General features: G+C 45.0%; 1 protein-coding gene across 1 annotated transcript; it reads right to left on the bottom strand.

Annotated features, from left to right (window-relative positions):
- Positions 1-172: 172 nt before the first annotated feature.
- lonp2 (lon peptidase 2, peroxisomal) lies at positions 173-24,292 on the bottom strand. Its single transcript, XM_086163220.1, has 17 exons — positions 23,939-24,292; positions 21,577-21,712; positions 20,645-20,758; positions 17,899-18,030; positions 17,598-17,720; positions 17,350-17,513; positions 17,143-17,237; positions 14,925-15,043; positions 14,702-14,841; positions 9,275-9,416; positions 8,243-8,393; positions 6,336-6,462; positions 3,998-4,137; positions 1,845-1,930; positions 1,095-1,302; positions 823-1,013; positions 173-734 (listed from the first exon to the last, which is right to left on the bottom strand). Exons 1-17 carry the CDS (start codon positions 24,169-24,171, stop codon positions 504-506), a joined length of 2,532 nt encoding a protein of 843 aa, XP_086019346.1. The 5' UTR covers positions 24,172-24,292; the 3' UTR covers positions 173-503.
- Positions 24,293-24,831: the final 539 nt, after the last annotated feature.

The raw sequence follows: 24,831 nt of genomic DNA, 5'->3' as shown, positions 1-24,831 counted from the left end.
ATAGAGTAAAACATCAGCAAAATTTGACCCCTGCATTTAGCCCTTCATGGATGAAACTTTGCAGCGCGGGTCAGTGCCTTGCTCTGAAACACTTCAATTGGCTAGGAGGAGCGCGGGAATTGCACCTGGTTATGTTTGCTTCCAAGGAATAAAACAGGAAGGAGCTGAATGTAAAATTTAAAATATCTTTATTCAATTCTAAAGTGCTACATTTCTTTTTATGTTCTGCACAACATATGTGCAAGGAAAATAGAATTCTACACAATTTCAGTTTAGATTGGACCTCTCGCCTGTTTCACGTCTGGAGACCATGTATCCACGTGAACTTCCAAGCCAAGCCTATCGACCCATCTGTCGGGATCACACACCGAGGAGTTCGACAAGGAGATTAGCTTTCTTTACAATTACGAACAAATTCAAGGATGATTTATTTGTTGTTTAATTCTCAACTATGTGTCTCCTGAAGTATGTTTCTGTGTGTGTGTTTTAGTTGCAGCCATGTGTTACAGCTTGCTACTCAGCTGCGGGCCTGTCAGCGCCCCGGCCCGCCTGGGAAACCCTCCGTCGAAGGCGGCATTCAGCACCTCGTCCAGATCTCCGGCGGTGACAAAATCCAGATCGACCCGGACGTTCCCGGGGAGCTCCTCGAGGTCCTTCTCGTTGCGCTTGGGGAGGATGACCCTCTTCACACCGGCCCGGTGGGCCGCCAGGATCTTGTCCTTTATCCCACCCACCTGATCGGAGAGATAAAGAAGACAGCTCAGCTCAGAGATCCCCCGCCGGTGCCGGATATCCGCACACACTGATGGTGGTGAAACACACCGGCAGCACCAGCCCCCGCAGCGTGACCTCCCCGGTCATGGCGACGTCGGATCTGACCAGCCTGCCGCTGAAGAGCGAGGCGAGGCAGGTCACTATGGTAACGCCAGCAGACGGACCGTCCTTGGTGACGGCTCCGGCCGGGAAGTGAAGGTGGATATCCGTGCCTTCCAGCGGGTCTGGTCCTCCGGCCACTGCACACACACCATGCAAGTGTTTTTCTATGTGTGTGTGTGTGTGTGTGTTTGTGTGTGTGTGTCTGTCCTTGCACTCACTGTTGGTCAGCTGATAGGCTTTGGCATTGGCCCGGAGCCAGCTGATGGCCAGATGAGCAGATTCCTTCATGACGTCCCCCAGCTGACCCGTAAGAGTCAGCTGACCTTCACCCTCCGTCCGACTGGCCTCGACGAACATGATCTCCCCGCCCAGTGGCGTCCAGGCCAGGCCGAGAGCCACGCCAGGCAAGGTGAGCCGCTCAGACACCTTCCACACACACACACACACACACACACACACACACACACACACACACACACAGGGTTATCCAGAAGACAAAAGACAGGCTGAAGCAAAGGAATGCAGTCGTCCTCCAGCTCAGGCTTTGGAAAAGCAGACGACCTGGCAGGGAAGACGCGGCCGTAGCGTGGGAGGAAATACAATATCAGGTGATATATGAAGGAGAGGAGGAGAAAAAGGAAAGACAGTTGGAAAGTCTGGGGTGTGAGGGGGAGCGGGGTCTGAGCACGTGTTTGGGTTCCCCATCACCCTGTGTGACGTTCAGTGATACCGGCTTCAACAATTGATCGCGCGGGACGGTGTTTGATGCGCCGGCTAGTGTCTTGGTGTGGAGCGCAGCGAGGAGCTTAATGTTCTACAGCTGCTGTGGAAAGAAGCATCTGAAGACCGCCGCTTGAAAGGTTTGGCGCAGACATTCTCCATGTGTTTATTTGATGAACTGTCCAATCAAGGCCTGCTTTCTTTCCCTTGTGTGTGTGTGTTTGTGGGGAGGGCGGAGGTGGGGTTACCTCCATCTCAAACGGCGGCGGTCCCAGGATGTCTTTCAAGGCGATGTGGTCGATGATGATTGGCATCTCTGGGGGTGCTGTCTTGTCTTGGTAGGTGGATGCGTGCGCACACACACATATACACACACACACACACACACAAGAGAGACCATTAACCAGCAGAACATGTTCAGCTGTCATCAGGCCCTGAGATGTGGAGTACACCCTGGACTGGTCGCCAGTTAATTGCAGGGCCACATATAGACAAACAACCATTCACTCATTACGGGCAATTTTCCCAATTTTTTCCAATTAACCCGCTGCATGTTTTTGGAAACCGAAGAACCCGGAGGAAACCCACGTAGACAAGGGGAGAACACGCAAACTCCACATAAAAAGGTCCCCTTGTTGGAAACTAACCAGGGTCCTTCGTGCTGTGAGCCCGAAGCACCGCCCCATTAAGTTTATAACACCAACACTTATAATAATGATAATGAAAATAACACACCAACAATAATAACACAACTGTCGTAATAACAACAATCACAATACCACTACTACTACTAATAGAATTATATCAACAATAAAATAATAGTTTTCATAATAATGATAATAGCAAGACGCAACAATAATAAGAACTGTAATAACATTGGGTAGAAGTAGTAATAATAATAATAATCATCATAACAACAACACAACAACATTTTCATAATTATGATGATAACCATACAGGTGACAATGTAGCTGGCATTCCCTCCCAGCAACTGAGAAGCTCCATTTGGACCAACGTGTTATTCTGATAAGGAGGTGCAATAATGAAGGATGCAAACTTTAACTGGCTGGTTTGACGGGATCTAGCTCCGAGATAGATAGATAGATAGGTAGGTAGGTAGGTAGGTAGGTAGATCTGATCTAGCTCTGGCGTCTGAGGTGGAGCCTGGAGGGAGCGATGGAGGGCCGCATGCACAGAGAGAGGGGGAAGCTGCAGGAAAATACAAGGGGGGTGTTGCTGAGGGACCACAGTTGGTTGCCACAACAGGACCACCTTAGCAACCTTTTCGACTTTTAGTTACCAGGTTAATTCCACCCATCTGTGTTTTGCAGACTCGTAGAAGCAACCCTGAGCTGTGTCTAAAAGCAGATGAGCCGACTCGTCTGTACATCAATCATGGGCGTAAAAAAAGACTGTTTCTCTGAGCCGCCATGTAAGTCACTGCCCTGATGCCACAGGATGCTGCCATATCCATTATTAAAACTCCAGATTCTTCCATCCATCTTTAGAAACAAAAGCCGGGGTGTGTCACCGGGCTGTGTTCGGGGGCGGCATGTGGAGACCAAAGCCTCCGGCCCGGAGGGGAATCGTCCCGCTGCCGTCGGGGCGGGCGGTAAAAATAGGATGGAGTTTACGGACAATTTCAAGTGATCAAGTGCCTCTGCTGCAGCTTTGGCCATAATTTTGGTTATTGTTCTGGTTATTTCCAATCTTAAACTACCCACACATCCGAAGATTTTGAAAAGATATAGAAAACGATCATCTCACACCTGCTCCCATGTAGAGACAGATTTTTAGAGCATGTAGCTGCAGCCTAGACCCAGACTGAGATTTTACAAAAACTTACAGGGTCAGAGTTTACAAGACTACAAATGGATTCTTTCAGCAGTAATTTCCTCACCATGCAATGTTTTCCCCGGGTATTTGCATTTGACTGATAGACTGATATGTCCAGCTCTCTAGACTTTCCCGCTCCCCTTTCTCACGTCAGATCTGCAAAGAATCACACACCAGATTCCTGTCTGACCTCATAAAATGTCCTTCTGACTTTCAGTTTCTTGTCTACGACTGTGAATTTGTTTCGCGTTTCGGCCCGGCAACAAGAAGGCAAGCGGAGGCTTTCTGCGTGGAGTCTTCCTCCACGTTCCTCCACATGCAGGAGATTCACTAGAGACCCTGGATTGTCCAGACGTGCGCACGAGAGAGAGTAAATGGTTGTTTCTTTCTGTGGCCCTGTGGTTGCCTGACAACTGATCCAGGGTGAACTCTGCCCCAAAGACAGCTGGGACAGCCGGTTCATCACCAATGAATGAGAGAACAAGTATTTCCCACATTTATGTGTGGATGCTTGTTTGGTTGGTTGTGCTCCGCAGCTTCTGCTGCTTGGAGGCACAATAAATACCTTCGACGTGTGACGGCTCCTCTGGAGACACGACCCCTGCCTTGTCCATTCCATGACCCTCCGCTATTTTGACAGCCACCGCTCTGCAGATGGCACCGATCTTCCTCTCCAGTGACCTCACGCCGGCCTCTCGGGTGTACCTGTGGGGGGAGAAGGTAAACAAACAATTGGCGTTAGAAACCAGGCAGGAGACACTGGCACAACAATTTCCTTCGGGATTAATAAAGTTGTTCTCATCTCATCTCATCTTATCTCATCTCAACCCGCATTATTGAACATCTAAATAACTTTAGCTGGATGCGATCTTGTCATTTTTTTTGAAAATGGATAAAAACTGGCAGCATCAACAACAGAGGTTTGAAGATTTGGTGGATCAGTGGAGAGTCAGGGATTAGCAAGGAGAAAATCCTTAATCCATTCGTGAATTTAGGGTGTCTATTGTATCTCCTGCATGCTTTAGGATTGAGGGAGGAACCTGGAGGAACCGCACGCAGGCACGGGGAGAACATGGACACTCCTAACGGGAAATCGGGAAATCCATCAGCAATCCAACCAGTGAAGGTCATCCAATAAATGAAAAAACATACAAGCGAAGATATCAAACACGGTTTTATAAACGCTTGTTTAAGCTTTGCTGTCAAACACAAGAGTCCTCCATGTGATCTTCCCTCCAGAAGACAAGCAGAACGTCCATCTGACTGTCAGAGGTGCTGATTAACGGTCCCTTCGGAGGCAGCTGGTCAGCAATGGGTGCGGACATATTCATTTGGATTGGACCATGAAGACCTGTCTTCACACCCGGCGGCCACCGGGTGGAAGACGCACCGCTGGGTGATTGATGGTCGTCTCAGGCCGGTCATCAGAGACGCAGTCTGAGGCGGGATTCCAGCCGGGATCGGTTTTTATCACGATAGATGGACCTTCAGGCTTGTATTTCTTGTTTCCCTTCAGGTTTGCCCCGTGATTTATATGATCTTAGGTCGGCGCCCATTGGCTTGTCTGAAATATATCCCCCGAGCTGACGCCAGACAGCGGTATGAGCCAAATTACTGTGCACCTGTGGGTGTCTGCAGCTGTCAATGGACACGTAATTGGACAGTTTCATACGGACATCGGCTGTGTCTCGGTTCAAGATCCAGATTCTGGATGTGTTTAACTAATGGCGACTCTGAAGGCATTTCTGAACTCCGTGCAGTTCTGCAAGTTTATTTCCTCCGGTGTGCGCTGTGCTCGGTATCACCAGGCTTCCTTTCAGGGATTCATGATTTCACCCAGGATTCACCCTGGATTTTGTTTCCGTGCCTCTATATTTCTCTGCAGCTTCCCCTGCAACATTCGTGCGATTGAATTGAAGCGGCGACCTTGTTTTGTGCGTTGAGTCCAGGTTAACATGAAATCAGTCGGCGCTAAATTGACCCTGCACTTGCTTGTCACTAAGTGCAAAGTGACAACAGATGAAATTCATCCTGTTTACGCGCGATCGGGTTTATCTGCCGAGCGAGGCGGCGGCAGCTAGTGGGTGAAAAGACAGCAGCAGATGAGGACGGTGCAGAGAACAGATGGACAGTGTGCCAGTCTGCTCCGAGCGGCACTTCCCGCAAGCGTTCCTTTCCCCCCTCCAACCGCTGATGGAATATCACAACATGTTGTTGTTGGAATTTTTCCCATGTATTAAGTGCTGGTCTGGTGGGAACGTATGCTAATGATGCACAGCGCCCAGAAATTTGGGCCCGGAGGAGCTGTGGGACGGCCTCCAGGCAAAGGCTCGAGGCCTAGTTACACAAATTCCTGCGTGGCCACAGGGGGAGACGGGTGCTAGCTTAACAAACTGATAATTTGCCAACTCAAAAACTGCCTTCGTAACACGCATTCAGATCCTTTTTCTGTGCACGAAAAAAAACAAAAAAAACAAGTTCCTCCTCTTCTCCCAAACTCCAGACTGTAACTGCAGAAGGCCCCTGCGGTGAAACCCAACACGACAGGGAAGTAAATTCATGCCCGGCGTAAGGCAGCTGCTTTTGGACAAAAGGGGTCTGAATGGCAGTCGTCCGCTCAGACTATTCTGCAAGCTGAGTACTGGCCAACAGCAGCTACAGACATGAAGCGACTTACCAAATTAGCGATTCTCATCGATGACAAGCAGTACCACGACACAAAGACCGACACGGTTATATCTTAATCCTGCTTTAAAACCATCACCAGTGCCTGACAACTCCTGGAAGTTGACTTTGTTGACAAGCGAAACAAATCGGCATTGAAAAAACACCCCTCAAAATCACCCATTTGCTTTGAAATTTGTTTTTTGCGGATGAAAGAAAATGATAAAAATGAATATTACTTGTTGATGATATCTTGTGTTGAGTCTTGTGGTATTTGCAGCTGTTGAGGTGTTAATCCATGTTGCTCCATCTGGTTGGGGATCAAATGCCTGTGAGTTATCTCCACCTTCTCCTCCTGGGTGTACCCTGCAGGCACACGGTTAAATTAATCCTTTAAAAAAAAACTCACACAGGCAAATATTTATTCCTGAAATCACCCAGTTCATACCAATAAGCAGAATTTCACTGCTGATAAAAGTCGTATTACAATTCATTTCCTTTCTGTCAATTTATCCTGCACCGCTCCTGTTATTTTGTTTTAGTCCTGATGCTAATTCCACTAATTGTCTGCACCCGATCCCCTTCTTCAGTCCACCTGTTCCACAATCCAATTTTTCCTGATTTGTCTGGTTTATTCCCAGTCTGTATCCATGATTGTCTGGTTTATCCTGGATTTAATGTCTGGTTTATTCCTGGTCTATACCCCGGATTTTATCTGATACCATTCCTGGTCTGTAAACCTGATTCCATGTCTTGTGTTATTCCAGGTCTTTATCCCTGAGGCCATCACAGCTATTATTCCTTCTCTGTAGTTCTGATGTTATAATCCCTGATCTGAAACTCTGGTGTTATTCCTGATTTCTATCCCTTAGTCCATACCTGGCATCCCTGATTTTCCTAGCTTGTATCTCTGATTCCATGTCTGGTTGTTCCTGATGACATTCCTGTTGCTCAGGTCCTGTTTCAATCCCGGTCGGGTTCGTAGATTGTGATTGCCAAGCTTTAAGGCTTTCTCTCCTTGGCGAGACTTTGCTTAATTCTGGAGTAACCCCTGTTAAGTTTCACACCTCCCTGTTGTAAAGTCGCCCTTTTGGCTAAAAGTCTTAACTATTTCCAAAGAGTCAGAAAATGGACCGGGGGGGAACAAAGCAAGCGATGGCAGGGTGAGGCGGAGTGTAGGGATCCTGTGACGCTCTTAAGTTACTGCGCTTATAAGCAGTTTACCGTAATTTCTAAGGCTCTTCCCTGTATTTCTTTCCCGTATTTGATTGTTTCCTGCTTCCTGGGTGGTGTGAGCGGTAAGCGTTTGTGATTTTATTTGAGGGGAAGACTCAGCTAATATTATATTACAAGGTCTCAATGAGTAATCTTTGCAACACAAACACTCCAGACAATCCTCTGAATTAACCTCTGAGGTGGAAACCTGGCTGATCGGAAGGACTGAGGTTTGCTTTTCTTCTGCTTGTTGTGAAAAGCATCACGATAACCCTCTGGTTTCGTGTCAGATCTTTTCTTGATTTATCAAGGTTTTTCACAGTCTCTGTCACCCGAGTCACTTCTGTACGGTACAGTTACAGCTTTCTCCTCGGTGCTGTCAACCATTCACCCTCTCATCCACATGCCATAGAGAGACATAGAAGCATTCACTCTTTCATTCAAATGTCTGCGCAATTTAGGGTCTCCAATGAACCCGAGGAAATCCGGGAAGACGCGGGCAACATTGGCATTAGTTCTTGAAAGCATCTTCTTCGATCGTACTTTTTACCGTACAGCTAAGCGACTGCACGACGTGCACGTTAATCAGAAGCAGGAGCAGACAAAGAGCCGGCCAACCTGGACCGTCGACAGCGTCGGGGAGCTTAAAGGAGTGCTATTCTCACCGCCTCTTATTTTTGTCACACTTTAAACGCTGGCATAAATGCAGGAATCGACCACATGAGTTCATCTCACTGGCATGAGCGGAGCGTATTATGGCGAGCCTCGCGCCCCGAGCCTTTTTCATCTGCTTCCCAACTTCACGGGAGTGGATTAAATCCCGCTGATTCACTCTGCTTCGCGTTAGTTCTGCCATCGCGGCCAAAGAGCAAGACCTCGAGATTCGAACGGAAACTCCGGAGAACATTTCCAGGGAGTGACCTTCGCCCACCTGGTACCTGCAGCACTTCCATTCTGTCCAGCAGTGCGGGAGGGATGGTCGCTGTGGTGTTTGCAGTGGCGATGAAGAGCACTTGGGAAAGGTCAAAGGCCACGTTCAGGTAATGGTCTGTGAAGCTGTGATTCTGCTCCGGGTCCAAGACCTGAGGGAGAAGGCACGCTGTCATATTTAGGGTGTGCATTTGCTGCACGTAGCAATTTAAAAAAAAAAAAGTACATCCGATTATTTAGCTAGCTTAGATTTGGAGGAGATGGGCGGACTTTTCTGATGAATGCGCCAAACACCACTGTATCCCTAACGGTATGCAGCACTTCTAAACCTTCTGCCTCATCTACAAGTGAAAATGGAGAAGGACTGTGGCAATTATCGAACAAGCCTGAATGATGAGGAACATGCAAGAGGTTAGCTCTACTGTCTACTGTGAAAAGCTACCATAAATAAACCCAAGAGGAGAGCTTGGCTTGGAGTAGCTCTATTCATGCTGCAGAAAACAGCAGGGCAAGGCGTCGGAGACAAAAAGGCAGAAGGGAAAAGAACTTTTTCGCCACATTTTTGAACAAATTAAAGCCAAAACAAATGTCTGAATCAACACCCGGGATCACGGTCTCAGACTGGCTGACTCCACTGAGCGAAGGAGTTTTGTCCTCGCCCAAAAGAGGTGCTCTTAAGTTTTTGGTATGGTTGAAATGCTGCCTGCTCCATACGGAAACTGACCGCTGATCTGGGGTGTCCATGTCACACAGCGGTAGCCGATGCTACACGAAGGAAGAGGCCTTACGTTCAGGTAAGGATACTACAGAATGGAAACGTGATTGATCGGACTGTGAAGAAAACCAGATGTACTAAAAGTTCTGGCACTGTTTCCTCATTTGGAGAAAAAATTTCAAATGCCGCCCAGTGCATGAATTAGTTCAGCTTTGGCGGTGCTGGGAACGTCTGTTAATGCCAGAGAGGGGAGGAAAACACACTGCGTCGCAATTCAACCTTAGGTTTATAACTCATGACGACATAAAGTAAGCTGACCTCTAGCAGTGCAGCTGCGGGGTCTCCTTGCAAGCTCTTTCCCAGTTTGTCCACTTCATCCAGGAGGAAAACCGGATTATTGACACCCACGGTTTTCAAACCATTGACGATGCGTCCGGGCATGCTGCCGACATAGGTACGCCTGGAAAAAGGGAAGGAATGGTTTCAATGAGTGACGTGCTGCATTTAAAATTTGGAATATCACACATAAAAAGCGACGAGTCGGGTCCAGAGGTTACATGTGATTTGTCATTTTCCATGTTTTCTTGGTGCCACGGCAAAAATTTCATTATTCTATACACCGCAGAGAGCAGTTAGCAAGTCGTTATGCTAACGGGGGGGAAAATAAATAGGTCAAAATTTGTTTCAGGAAATGCCGGTCCTGAATGCACAGGTGAGAAATGGAAATGGAGAGTACGGAGAGGAGGTGAGTAGAAGAGCTTCAGCCAGAAGGACAGGGAAGAAGAAGAAGAAGAAGAGCAGCAGGAGATGGGAAGTGAAGATGTTGGAGGTTCCTCTTTAGGAGCGAGGATCAGGAATGAATCAACGTTAGAAGCTCTGGAGATGTAGTGCCACAGAGTCTACTTCCTGATAGCAGCAGAGCAGTTTTTCTAGAGAAGATCTGTTGTAGAAGATTTAAATCAGATGTTTCCTCAGGTTTCACAAGCACGTCTTATGTCTTCGCTACTTCTTTGATCTTTCCCCACAAACGCTAACAGCCTCATTTGAAGAAAGCTAGAAAACAGATTCCTTTTTCATGATTTATAGTCCTCTGTTTGAGTGTGAGGTCAGGACAGACAACCGCGACTGACCTTTGTCTTTCCTCTGAGTTGTTTCTTCTAGTTTTGTTGAATTTCTGTTAGCATTCAGGGCTAATTATCTTATTGATTTTTAATCTCAGCGGGGATAAGTGATTCTTCTTCTTCTTCTTTTGGCTTTTCCCTTCAGGGGTCGCCACAGCGAATCAACTTTCTCCATCTAACCCTATTCTCTGTATCCTCCTTTCTCACACCAACTACCTTCATATCCTCTCACTATGTCCATATATCTTCCCTTTGGTCTTCCTCGAGACCTCTTGCCTGGCAGCTCCAATTCCAGCATCCGTCTACCAATATATTCTCTATCCCTCCTCTGTACATGACTCAACCATCTCAGTCTGGCTTCTCTGACCTTCTCTCCAAAACATCTTAACATGTGCTGTTCCTCTGATAGACTCATTCCTGATCCTATCCATCCTGGTCACTCCCAAAGAGAACCTTAACATCTTCATCTCTGCAACCTCTAGTTCTGCCTCCTGTCTTATGGTCAATGTAACAGTTTCTAGTCCATACATCATCGCTGGTCTCACCACTGTCTTGTACACCTCTCCTTTCAATCTGGCTGAAAGTCTTCTATCACATAGTACCCCTGACACATTTCTCCACCCATTCCAACCTGCTTGGACCCGTCTCTTCACCTCTTTTCCGCACTATTTCTGACTGTTGACCCCAAGTACCTGAAATCCTCCAGCTTCTTGATCTCCACTCCCTGTAGCCTCACCGTTCCACCCGAGTTCCTCTCATTCACAAACATATATTCTGTCTTGCTGCGACTAACTTTCACTCCTCTCCTTTCCAGAGCATACCTCCACCTCTCTAGATATTCCTCTACCTGTTTTCTGCTCTCGCGACAGATCACAATGTCCTTGATGAAGTCCCACCTCCACTTTTCTTTTACTCCTGCAGCACACCTCACCTCTGTCTCACAGCTAGCATACATGTCCTGCACCAGTTTAACATCTCTGCCACTCACTTCTCATTTCTGGGAATATTCTGCATCACTTCATCTAACTCATTCCAGAACTTCTCCTTCTCTTCAAATTCACATCCCACCTGCGGGGCATAGCCACTAACAACATTGAGCATCACACCTTTAATTTCCAGTTTCAGACTCTTAAGTCTATCTGACATTCTTTTCACCTCTAAAATGGTCCTAACAAACTCCTCCTTCAAGATAAGTCCTACTCTATTTCTCTTCTTGTCAGTATCATGATAGTACAACTTAAATCCTGCTCCTAAGCTTCTAGCCTCGCTACCTTTCACCTGGTCTCCTGGACACACAGTATTTCCACCTTCCTTCTCTGCATCATGTCAACCAACTCTCTGCCTTTTCCTGTCATGGTCCTGATATTCAAAGTCCCTACTCTCAGTCCCAGACTCTTTCCTTTCCTCCTCTCTCTCTGCTTCCTAACACGCCGGATATGCAATAACGAATCAAAATTAAATTTGTATTCCAAGAAATTCTTCTGATTCCAACTACGGGGGAAACAATTGTTTTCGTCATCCCGATCTGCTCAGTAAACCTCGGTGAAAGAGCCCTGCCTCGTGGTTGGAGCCTCTTTATCACCTCTTTGGTGCTTTCATTTCAAATTGCCTGAGCCGAGGGTGGAAAAGGCCAGCGAAGGGAAACGTCCCGAAATAACAAGTCGAAACGTTTATTAGTGAGTTCTCTTAAATCTCACGCAGTTTACAGTCTTCGGAAAAATCATCTTCTAGGAGCAAAAGCGTGAACACTTCCAGCTGAGCTTTTCCAAAGCTTTCTTTCTCCACCAAAAAGAAAACAAACCCGCGCTGCGATACTGTTTTCGATTCTATTTAACACTCTCATTTCATCGTCTTGTGATTGGCATCGCTTGAATGAAGCCTAACCGCTCACGTCTGTCGCGCGCAACGGTTGTGTGAATGTTGCGGTCACGAATCGGTGCGCACGTATAGATCCGTATCTTTGTAGGCTCCCTTGATTGTGCAATACTGCTACCGCGGCTCCCTTAGAGACCCATCACACGGTGAGCATAACAAATGGTATAAATCCAATATGAATAATTTAAGACGCCGCTGCTTCCGGCAGCTGATGTCGAAGCGGGTCGGAATTGTTCACGCTCAGTAATAAATCGATGAGAGCGTCGCGCTCTCTTTTTTCATGGATGCTGTCACGGGGCTCTGCGTGAGTTCTCATATGCTGATGCTGGCAGTGGGTCTGTTAATAGTTAAGGGTATTTATTTTTCTGGAGTATCAATTGTCTGTTTTGTTTCTGATAGCCTCCTCCTCATCGGTCTGGCTGAAAGCTTTGAAAACATTTTCCCAGTTGTCAGTTTATACCCTTATTAGCTTCCTATTTACACATTGACTATCGCCTCTGTTTCTTTGGGATTAAGGCGATCCCCGGGTTATTTGACATTGCGTCGGGTGGTTAATTCTACACAACTGCCATCAACAACAAACAACTGGCAGGGGTTCCTCAGCTCCACAGGAGGGTTTGCATTTCAACATGCACTTTGTCAATTTGCAGACTCATTACTGTACTTGACTGTTTACACCTTCAGGTTAACACCTAAATTTGCATGTTTAACACCACATAATAGTCTTTGCCATTGCATACTAGTCGCCAACTTGTTGTACAATGAATGATGGAACTGTACAATAGTCTTAGCCATGCTCCGATACAGGTTGCCATTTTACAACAGTCGCTAACTCATTGTCGATATACATTAGCCATTGTCATTGCGTGATCGTCATTGCCAATGTGCGACAGTCGTTGCCATTGCAAAATTTTAGTCAGAGGCAAAAGAGCGATGAGTTGACTCAGAATATTCAGGGACTGCTTGCACTGAGTTCTTACCTGCCAATACACAACTCTCTACCTGCAACTCTGCAAATTTTATTTCCACTACATTTACCGTGTCTCCTCTCTGTTACCGACACTCGAGCTAAAGATTTCATGTACAGGGAAACTCAATTTCCTGTCATTCCTCCTGTGCAAAAGACAATAAATACTTTGAATCCTTGAAGTAACGCCTTTTTTCCGAGTTGCTCTCTTACAACTGCCCTTAAAGTTTCAGACGGTAATAAAGTCCATCAACAACCAGAAGTTTTATCGGCGCTTTGATTGATTTTCTCATAAATGTCCACTAAACCCGGATCGCTCCCTTTATGTTTGCCACATGTGCGTTTTTGTGCGTGAGCTCTTGAGCGTATTGCCCGACGTGTGCGAGACACAGCTCAGATACATCTTGACGCCAGGAATATGTGATGAAACATTTTCCCTTTAAAATACTGACAAAATGTAATCGCTTCATGAGCCGAAGCTGATCTTCGAGCTACATTTGACGGATCTCCTAATCGAACGTGCCTCGGATGTTTGGTTTGAATTTGCAAAAACGTTATTTTAACACTAAAACCAGAGGCCGGGAGAATCTAGTCTGTTCAACCCCGGATCCAAGCTGACATTTGCGGTGCGGATGTGAGCCAGTAAATAATCACGATTAAAAGATACAGCAGGACGAACGTGGAAAAACACAAGTTGTTTTTTTCTTCTCTGGTGTACAAGGAACCAAAGGGAAAGGTGATCGAGGTCCTGATTTATGACATACTTTCTGTCTTGTTATGTTGGGTTTATGTGGAAGATTCATGGTTTCTGAACCCTTGTCTAGGAAGGACAAAATAATAATAAAGAAGAGATTATATAAAAAAAAATCTGAAATTGTTCAAAAACGGATGATGGACTATTAGAGATCTTTGATCTTTGTCTTCTTCACCCCTGCTGTTGGTATGCTGGACACATGTTTCCAATCTAGCGCTTCTCAACACCGCTTTCTCTTCTCAAAATACCAAGAACGCCAGATCACAAAGCTATAGGAGATGAACAGTCCTGCCCCGCTCACCTCTGTGTACGTACACACACACACACACACACACACACACACACACACACACACACACACACACACACACACACACACACACACTACATTGCAATACAGTTCGCCGCACACGACCCCTCCCCTCCAGGTAAAAGTACTCAGACATGAGCAAACAAATACAAAGAGTGTACTTGCGCACACACACACACACACACACACACACACACACACACACACACACACACACACACACACACACACACACAATATACTGTCATACGTTCCACCTGCTTCCAAGAACTGGAAAGTGTCTTCCATTAATTCCCGAAGGGGGGCTGCTTAAAAACTGATCAAGAGCAGGCCAAAAGGCGGAACAGCCGAGGTCGAATTGTAATCAGATTACTGACCACACTGAGTATTTACCATGTTAACATCCGTATACTGTCCTCTTATGCCCTTTATTGCTTTAAATGATTTTTCACGGTTTAAAAACCAGTTAACTCGATTTTCCCCCCGCAAACATAACAAAAAACAACTGCATTGTTTTTACCCTGGCTTGCTCCAGTATCCCATAAATAACGCAAATAATTACAGATTCTCCTTGTTATTGTGATCATTTCACATCATATTCCCATTAGAATCTTGCAATAGGTGCGTGTGTATGTTTGTGTGTGTGACGTCTGAAATTTGCATTGGAATTTGGACCTGCGTGATTCCGATACATCGATAAATTAAATAAAACCCACACCTGTGTCCTCGGATGTCCGACTGGTCGCAGACGCCTCCCAGCGCGATGCGGTGGAACTCTCTCCCCAGCGTCTTGGCGATGGAACGTCCGACGCTGGTCTTGCCGACGCCTGGGGGTCCCACGAAGCACAGGATGGGGCCCTGGAAACGCAGCGGCGGCACGAAACGCACATTTAAAATCTCCGTCTTCTTCCCGCCGACGAGGTTTTCGGAGGGTGGAGCACCTTCAGCGAGGCCTTCAGCTGCCTCACCGCCAGGTACTCCAGCACGCGTCTCTTCAGCTTGTCCATGGCGTAGTGATCGTTGTCCAATAAAGTGCGGGCAGTGCGGATGTCCAGGCAGTCTATAGAGAAAGAGAGAGAGAGTGTGTTTTGGGTGAGGATGGAAAGAGTGGATATTTAAGGATTTGGAAAATATAAGCTTTGCTGCTGCGAGCAGCGGCGGAACGAACCCTTCAACCAGGTGCAAAGAGCAAGAAATGTACCGGACGCAGACAGAGGGGAAGCGACGGGGTTCGGTTGGGCATCATGGCGACATCTGAGAGCGTTTCGTTCATTCGTTTAAAGCGACAAATTCATGGTCGTGCCGGTGATTTACCGGTTTTAAACTCCTGCGGCTTTGTTTCAAACATTTGAATGTAAAACAGGAAGAATATTGCACCTGTTCCCCTTCCAAATGTGATCATGGGCTGTTCTTTCTCCCCCTCCTGCGCCCCGGCTCCGCGCCCTTTGACCTCTGCTCCCAGCCAAGAACATGTGTTCCTCTTGCTTTCTATTTTATTCTCCTTAACAAGAACGTTGTTTTAACAAGCCAAAGCGAGCAGCTCCTTCGCCACGGAGATATTTCAGCCCGGTTATTCGCTATTATTAGAATTCTTATTATTACTTCTGACGCCTTTATGAGAACGGTCAAAGGTCAGGTCGCCGTGTCAAAGACACCCATTCCGGCGGTCTTTTCTCCTGGTTCTCGTGATTCAGTCCCATTTGTGTGGTGGGTCCTTGAACGCATCACTTCGCCGCCGATCTTGTTCCTTTACAGAAACAGACTCGTCCATTCAGGCCGAACGGCTCCACCGGCGTCCAGATGTTCATACATGGATAATCCGTTTCCTCGTCTGGTGGAGTTAGCGGTTTTCATTGGGTCATTATTTGGCTGCACACGGTGCCGTCGATCCGTCCGGAAGGCGGCCAGAACGCCCCGTCTCCTAAAGAGAAGCTCTGAAATGTCATGAAAGGAAGGCGACGTGCCGTAGAATAAATGAATAATTGGCCGATAAAAGCACTCAGCCGTTAAAGATAAACAGGGAGGCTGAACCCTGACCCAAGCATCGCGGCGGGAATGCATCTTCTGTCCGAGCGGATGCAGCGCCAGGAACGCGCTTTCTCGTTTCTTTGAGAGAAAATGCAATTTGTCCACCGTTGACACTTCACACCCAGTGTCTGCAGGACTCCGACGGAGGTTTCTGATCTTCAGCCAGATGAAGAGCTTGTTTTCAGGGGTAAACAGCTTCAGGAGGCCTCGACTAACCTTCTGTCGCAGCTTCATCAGTCCTTCCCTCAGCATTAACGGACACCCGAACTCTCTTTTGTGGTCACCACTTTCTTCCAGTTGAATGTGACACAGGAAAATCTGTTGGCCCTCTGGACTCATTCCCTGATCTTCTCGATCCCCCAAAACTCCACATGGGAACCTCCGACATCTTCTTCTCTGCCGCCTGCTGTCTCTAAACCAGACAACATGGCGGCTCTCACCTCCTTCTTCTACACCATTACTCCAACGGTTCCAACCCGCTAGCACACCTTTAAGATAGTCCAATAAAACACTAAAAATAAAATTCAAAATAAATAAATAAATTTAAAAAAATAAATAAAAAATGAATAAATAAATAAATAAAATGAAATAAAATTCATTGAAAATTAAAAAAAATAAAAAAAATAAAATGATAACAAAATAAAATAAAATACGCATGTATTTTCATGCTCATTAATGCCGTGAGTATCTGACGGGACAGTCGTCTCTCCGTCCCTGTCGCCGCCCCAAGTAACCTCTCTGTTTTTCTTCAGATTCCAGCCTGCGGTTTTCGCTGTTTCCGCAGACTTGAAATGTTCAACTCACCCTTCGCCTAACTCGCAGCATTGTTTGTTTTCCCTGGAAAATGTGATTAAACCTTCACGACCGTCCCACAATTCCACCAATGTTTTAGGTTTTCTCATTTTTGTTTTGTTTCTTTTTCAGCAAAGAGCATCTGCAGAGGGTGTGAACGTAGGTTTATCTGTGTACTGATCATTTTCAAAATAGATTTTTCCACGCACTGGCGAGCGCTTCGGCCTTACGGCAACAATTTTCCCTAGTGCAATTCTGACAGGGGGGCGGGCAGGCGCACAAACTTTCTGGAGAAGATAGCTTCCTAGATGTTTCACAGAAGTCCAAAGACTTTCTTACCTTTGGTGCTTTTGCTCCATGGGAGTTCCACCATCAGGTCCAAGTAGTTTCTGGTCAGAGCATATTCAGGCATGGACTGCGGCATCTTCTTCAGCCTGGACACAGGAGAAAAACGCCAAATTGTTGACCGAGGAATTAAAAAAAAAACAACCTTTTCCATTAAAGGGTTGACTGCTTCCCCCGGAGATGAGCTGAAACAAGGATCACCTCTTGAGCTCCTTCAGGCAAACCTTGAGCGCTGCTTCCGGCATGTTGGCCCCGTGAACCTTCTTCTCCAGGGCCGCGGCCTCGTCTCCATCTTCGTCTTCATCGTCCTCACCCAGGTTGAACTGGCGGCCCGGCAGCACGCCGCCTCTGCGCACCGTCAACACCTCAACGGATGATGAGACCGGAGGCGTGAGGTGAGAAACGCCGACGCTTTTGGAGGGAAGACGAGCAGCGAGGTCGGTTCTTACCCTCTTCTCGGGGTTGGGGTTGATTTTTCGAGTCTTCTGCAGCAGCTTGAGCCCCTCTATCTGCCGGGTCAACATCGGCAAGGCCTTCTTGAAGCGTTCCTCCAAGCTCACCGCGTCCAAGACCTTCACCGTGCACAAGGGATTGTAAAACTCTCAAGGGTTCTGAGTAAGCGCAGTTAAAAAAAAAAAAAACGCAGAGAAAAATGTCCTTTTTCGCATTCGTGCCTGTTTTAATCGCGAGTTGTCCTCCAGTTCTGCTGATGCAGGACATCAAAACAGGGCACTGAAAACAACTTCTCACCTGGAGCTTCTCCTTGTTTGAGGTACGAATCATGGAGGCGACGACATCGGGCAGGGTTTCCCTGGGAAGGCTGTCCAGCAGACGCCTCAGCTTGGCCACGGCGGGAACCGACATGTCCAGCATTCCCAACAACTACAGACACGGAAACGGCGTTTTCATTCGGCACGGAGGACAGTCTCTGTTCCTTTTCACCATCAACTTTTTTTCACATTTGCATTTAATCCATTGCAAGCTGGCATCTAAAATGCTTGTATTGCCTGAGAAGATCTGCCATGATTCCAGAACTCTGCTAGATTATTGCATTAGATTCAACTTTATTGCCAAAACACATGAACGAGTGAAGGGCAACAAATTGCAGTGTAGGATCTGACGGGAAGTGCAGAAAAAGCAAGTTAACAGTCATACATGGTATATTAAGTCAATCATTTCCACGTGATTTACAGACGGGCTGCTATGAACATACACAGATGTGCATTGAATGTTGCGGACTATAGACAGGAACTATGGACACGATTCACAAGTAGCCTCCATTGCAGGTGTTCTCACATGTTGTAATGCAGCATGTGGATTATATCTGGTTATAAAAATGAAAAAAAAAAAATATATATATATATGATATATATAATATACATATATATATATATAATAATTTATATAGTAATATATATATAATTTTTCTAAAGAAAAAAAATCTATATATATGTATATATATATATATATATATATAAGATTTTTTTAATATATATAGTATTATATTATATATTATATAAGAATAAGAACAACTTTATTTATCCCGAAGGAAATTGTTGTGCCAGAGTTTCCAGTAGAACGTAACAATAATAAATATATATATATATATATATATATATATATATATATATATATATATGAAATTGGGATTGAAACTGTATTTCTGTGTCCCCCTGGGTTGTGACAGGCATTTCCTTCTGCCTCTGGTTAATTGGAGGGATTTACCAGTTTTTTTTTTTGTTTTTTTTTTTTGGAGTGCTCTCTTGTCATATTTCCTTCTTCTCCTCTGGGCTGCTCCATTCAGGAAGTCCCAACAACTAACCTTCTGTTCTCCTTCCCCTCCATCTATAAACCTCCTCTCTGGTCCTCATCGAGACCCCCTGTTTGGCAGCTCCAATCAGCATCCTTCCACCCAGATCTTCTCCATACCTCCTCCGTCTGATGTTTACCTCCTGAACATCTAACATGGCCTCCTTCCGGATCCTCTCCATCCGTCTCACTCCCAAAGAGGAACCTCCAGATCTTCTTCTCTGCTGCCTCCAGCTCTGCCTCCTGTTTATCCTCATTGTTTATCCTCCGTCTTCTCCACCGTTCCTTCCCGATCGGCCCTGCCTGCGCATGCTTCCCCACCTCTTCTCTACCCTCTCCGTTGCTTTGGGCGGTCGGTACTTGAACCCTCCACCTTCCTAATCCCCATTCCCCGCAGCCCTATTCCTTATTGTATCGTTTGAAGGGATTAAAAAGTTTATTTAGAAATGCACTGATGAAAATCGGGCTTTCGTGCTCGTCTGCGGCTCCGACCTGGTTCGGCTAGTTGTTCATTCTCCGTTTCCGATCCCCCCTCCCTGCCGCCTTATCCTAAATCTATCTTCAAGTTTGTGCAGCAGAACTTTTGTTTACATAGAAAGAATAAAAAAGAAAGAAGGAGTGAGCGGGGCTTTCAAGGGAGAAAACAATCTGACATTCATCATCCTGATGCGTGTTCGGCCAATTACGGGGCTTCCAATAAAACTCGATCCAGACAGCGAGCGTTAATCCACATGAATGTTTTCAATGATCATACCGGGGGGAGAGAAAGGGACAAAAAACTATTTAAAAAGAATTAAGCAACATTGTCGGGATAAACAGGACAAACGAGAGTTATTCTCAGATCATCCGACGTGCGCCGAATGTTAAATATCTGAGTTTCGTTGGCGGCGCGGCTTCCAAAACCACGCAAGAGTCCTGGGTGCCGAGGAGCACGTTAGCCGAACAAATCAAAGAGGAGAAAAATATGAAAGGCCAAAACCGTCCGAGAAGCCGAAGCAAAGTGCTAACTCGCTCTCACTTCTATTGTGAGTCAGCCGGTGTTGCTGACACAGCGCGTTGGGCGTCTCGGCAATGGATTTTGGGGCGCCTTCCAACAAGACGTACATTCCTTCCGTCCCCCACACAAACCCCGACTCCCACAACATCTCGGATCGGGTATCAATGGAGCGTTTCCTGTTTGGTCGACCGACGTTGGTCAAATTATGAACTATCATCCGACAAGTTTCATTTATCAGTGACGGTCTTGGTTATTATGGCAGGGGGCGAGTAAAGTCCAAACCAGGTTTTTAATCGCGTCAGTGAGGATGGAAATAATCCTTTACAATGTTTTGGCCATAAAACAGGGGTGCATGAAAATGCTTGCGTGGTAGGAAAGAAATTGTGGATCCACCAGTTTGGAGTCCCTTTTTAAAGTCAACAGCTTGGGTTACCATCACTAAACGTTCATTGATTGCACGTCTCTGCGGGAGGAACATCCACGGCACCACAAGGTTAGAATATACCCTTTAAAAAAAGGTTGTATGTTTTTTTTTAATTAACTTATGGATCCATTATATTCCACAAAATCTACATTAATATATTTTACACTTCAGTGAGATAAAAATGTTACGCTGGCTTTAGCTTTTCCACCGATTCAGCCGGCGGGACTCGAAAATGACCAGACGACGAAAGCGGCCCAGAAACAAACCTGCAGAGCAGCTTCGTAGAACTTCTGGGAAAGATCCCCCACAACCTCATCTTCTGCTGTGATGCTGTCTGCTGCGGACGCCGTGTACTGCTCCAGTTTATCCAACTGTTCCACCTGCAATTTCGAAAGGCTTACTGAATATATGGAGGTAGGAGGTGTGTATTCGCTGAAAACACCACAAATACACAAACGTGTCTTTGAATGCAGCGTGATGTTGCTTCCTGGTGTCACAAAAATATTGTTTCGCACGACTTCATCTCTACCTACCACTCTCATCCGTGCAATATTTATATTTATACATTCTCCAGGACACCTTACTGATTATTTTTTTGATTTTGCTACTCACATTATCTCCTGTTCATCTGGACTTTCTACAACCATTTTTCTATTTATGTTTTGTACTATATTACATATATTGTACATAGTCTTTGTATTTATATCCCAAATTTGTATATTCTTGCTGTTATTACTTTTTGCGCACTTCTCTACCCTGTAATACTGGTGTGACAATTAAATTTACCATAGTTGGAATCAAGAATTATCTTATCTTATCTTATCTTATCTTATCTTATCTTATCTTATCTTATCTTATCTTATCTTATCCCTGACTCTCGGTTTTCTTTCCTCTGATAACCCAATGCTAACAAAAAAAAAGTTCTGAAGACCTGGGAATGACATGGAGGATTACACTGAAAAGCATGGGAAGTCACTTGTACCACCTCTTTTTTTTTTAAATCAGGGAGAAAATACATTTGACAAGGTCTGTTTAACAAAAATAACTTGGGTATTGGTCAAGAGAAATCAGACGACTGCGCCTTCTCATAGGTCCCTGTAATTTTTTTTTCCCCCCTGGCATAGTTGCTCAAGTTGATAGGAAGTGAGTTCAATAAGTGGCTTTTTTTGAAACAGTTCTGATGTTGAATTAGCTCTACCTCTGCCAGCACAAAGGGCCGCTCCTTCAGCAGAGTCGACACCCTGAAGCGGCAAAGTCCCGTGATGAGGAGGGTGTAGTGGGGCTTCGGCCAGTTGCTTCCCACCACCTGCACGGCAATGCCAGCCGTGCCGATTCTATGGACACAAAGGATGATACGAGGCTTAGGTCGGGAAAAGATCAAACTGAATCATAAGATGTTACTTACTATCAAGTCGAGGAAGTGTCTAAAAGACAAAAAGAGTTTCCGCAAGTACTATACATTTACGCTTGAGTCTTTAATTTTGCTTATTATACTTACATACATTTAATGAGGGCTGATTTTTGTTCACACTTGATTGTATTTTGATGAACCTGGCTACTAATTTCATTTCATAAAGTCGAAGCATTGAACAGTGGTAGAAATGTGGAACACTTATAGGAGAGGAACGCGCTAATTTTTATCTTTGACAGAGAAACCCCTGGTTAATTTTAACCGGGGATTTTAATTTTTAAAACATGCCCAGACAACAATCATTCATCAAGCACCTTAGTGACAACATCTGAAAACACGTCAGCTTCAACTCCGGCTCACAATGTATGAGTCTGTCCCCTGTCCAGTCAAATAAAAAGCAAAAATTCAGGCCCCTTCCTGTTGTTACTCCAAATGTAACAACATAGACTGATGATAAACACTCTTTGAATACTGGCAACAGGCCTCTGACCAAAGCCAATGAGAGAAAACTGCACAGTTAGCTGTGTACTAAAGTACCTGCCAAGCTTCAATTGCCTTCTGAGGTTACTATAATTCCCTCTTTACATCAACAGAGTGGGTAACAATACACTCACTCACCCCGAGCTCTGCAACTGCATCATAGAGTTTCTCATATGCAAACCGCAGCCTGTCAGAGTTGGAACAATATCCCTTCCAGGACATTGGCCATGACCACGTTTCACATTTGCAGATTGCACAATAGGCTCTACTCTGCCCTGGCATTAGGCTTCACTCTTGGTACTCAATGCTGAATGGACAAATTGGTTATTCAAATTTTTGCCCACCTCTAAATGACAAATATCATCTAAAATGTGTGTGCAATATTTATTTTTGTTTGTAAAAGTCCAGCACGCATCAAGATGACCCTCTGCAGGTCAGAGAAGAGCCTCACCACGCTGCCACTTCAGACGCTCGATAAGAGTCAGAAATACAGGACCTCAAAGTTCAAGCACATATTCTTCTGTTACACCTTAATATCTCGAAAAAACAAATACTCTGACAAAATCTAGATTTCAACTGCAGAATGCTATGGATGTAGATGCAGGTTAATATTTTATATAATTATTAGTAAAACGTGAAAATGAAAAAAAAAACAAAAAAATAAATGAATAATAATAATATTAATAATATTGGAGGCACTTTGTGTCTGGTTCTGGCTGGATTGTTGGGCTAAAAATGATTATTTCATGGTCATCATGTTTTTTGTATGCAGAAATATATTTTGTTTAAACACAATTCAAAAGCCAACGTCTAAAATCTCGTAGCAAGTTAATAGGAAGCCTGCAGTCCTGATGCGGATGTGTAGCATATATTGTATTGTGTCTCACTATTTTGATGGAAAGTGCTCCATACATATGTTTATTATTATTATTATCATTATTAAATAGATACAAACACATGTTTTTATGGTAAGGAAACATCATGTATTTGTTTCTGCAGATTATATAAAGACAGGTGCATCTGCATTGACCCGTGATGGTTTCCTTTAATTACATTCCTATTCCGTTACAAGTGATGCACAACTTGTGGGTTTGTAAAGGTAAATTAAAGGTGTGTTTGCAAAGTAAGATTTTAATTGAACATATGGCGATATAAACTTCTGTAACAAAAGGTGACAATGTTGCCTCCCCAGAACCAGCAACGGTTAAAGTCAGCTACTCAGATGGCGACTCCGCAAGCTCATTTAGTGAAAATTACCATACTTTACTCAGTATATTTGCAATTTTTTGTTATTCTAACACTTATGTTGACACTGCTGTGGTTGGTAGACAAGACGAAAAAGTCCTGTGGCAAAAACAAGCTACTTAGTAACCGAAACGGTTAAAGTTCACAAACACTTTGCGCAGTTCGTTATTGCACAAGATATGCAAGGCTCGGCTTTATGTTTTCCCATTTAGAACATGAAAAAACAAAACTGCATTACATTAGAGTCATAACAATAACATTTAAATACCTTTTTTGCTATAAAAGTCATCTGACACACACTGCCTGCAACCTGAGTTGACAGTTTGTTGCTAGCATAAACAACGCACCTGTGTGCATCCTAACACCTGAAATGCAAGAAATAGCTCCACTGCCAGCTATGATCGAGATGGTTTATAAGCGTTACTTGTGCAAATCGGGGAGGTCGTCGGCTTCTTGCTCCGGGTCTCTGGTGTTGGGGATAACTCCAATAATGGTGCTTTTCAGCGAGGTGCCCTTCAGCAGCCGATGCTTGACCAAGTGCATGTTCCGCGGCGAGTTCACGCTGAAGCGGACAGTGGAGCCCGGCAAGAGCACACCTTCGTGGGTCAGCAGCAGCGGGAGGCGGCCCGGTATCTCGATCCCCCCACTCGAGGCCATTTTCTTACTATTTTGTTTTTATTCTGCAGCAAGAGGCAACTGGTCTCCGTGTCTATCGCTAGTCAACGCACGAATGTCAACATTAGCATCCCATGTTGTCATTCCGGTGTGTAAACACAGGATTTCCTGGTGTAGTTTTTCAAAATGAAATATTCATATCCCTCCGGAGAAAAAAAAAACACATGTATTAAATCTCAAATGACAAAAAAAGTTGTCACCTCGCTGTTTTTTTAAAATTTCATCTATTTCATATTTAACGTAAAAAAAGAAAAGAAAAAGGTTTCTATAACTGATAACGATTTGCTGACTTCCTGCTTCCGGTAGTTCGGCGACGGCAAGCGAAAAGGGACAAAATGTTTTTTTTTTTAGCAAAACGCAAAAGGAATCGCAATGATTCCTCAGTGTGTTGCTCGTTTTTCCTGCAGGAATGAATGTGGCTGCACTTTATGTTGTAAATTTACGTATTCAGTCAGGACAATCACATACGCGTTTATATCTTGTATTTCCAATAAACTATAACCCGCTAAATGTCTTTGTTTATGGCTCTGAGTGGCCTACTGTCAATCAAATTCTTAAGACTAAGAATAAGAATAAGAATAAGAACAACTTGATTCATCCCAAAGGAAATAGTTGTGCCAGAGTTTCAAGTAAAACATAACA

This window comes from Fistularia commersonii, chromosome 17 (genome assembly GCF_037954325.1).
Source record: "Fistularia commersonii isolate RoL2024-O1a breed Wild chromosome 17, RoL_Fcom_v1.0, whole genome shotgun sequence".
NCBI lineage: Eukaryota > Metazoa > Chordata > Actinopteri > Syngnathiformes > Fistulariidae > Fistularia > Fistularia commersonii.
This window is presented reverse-complemented; position numbering and strand designations above follow the sequence as displayed.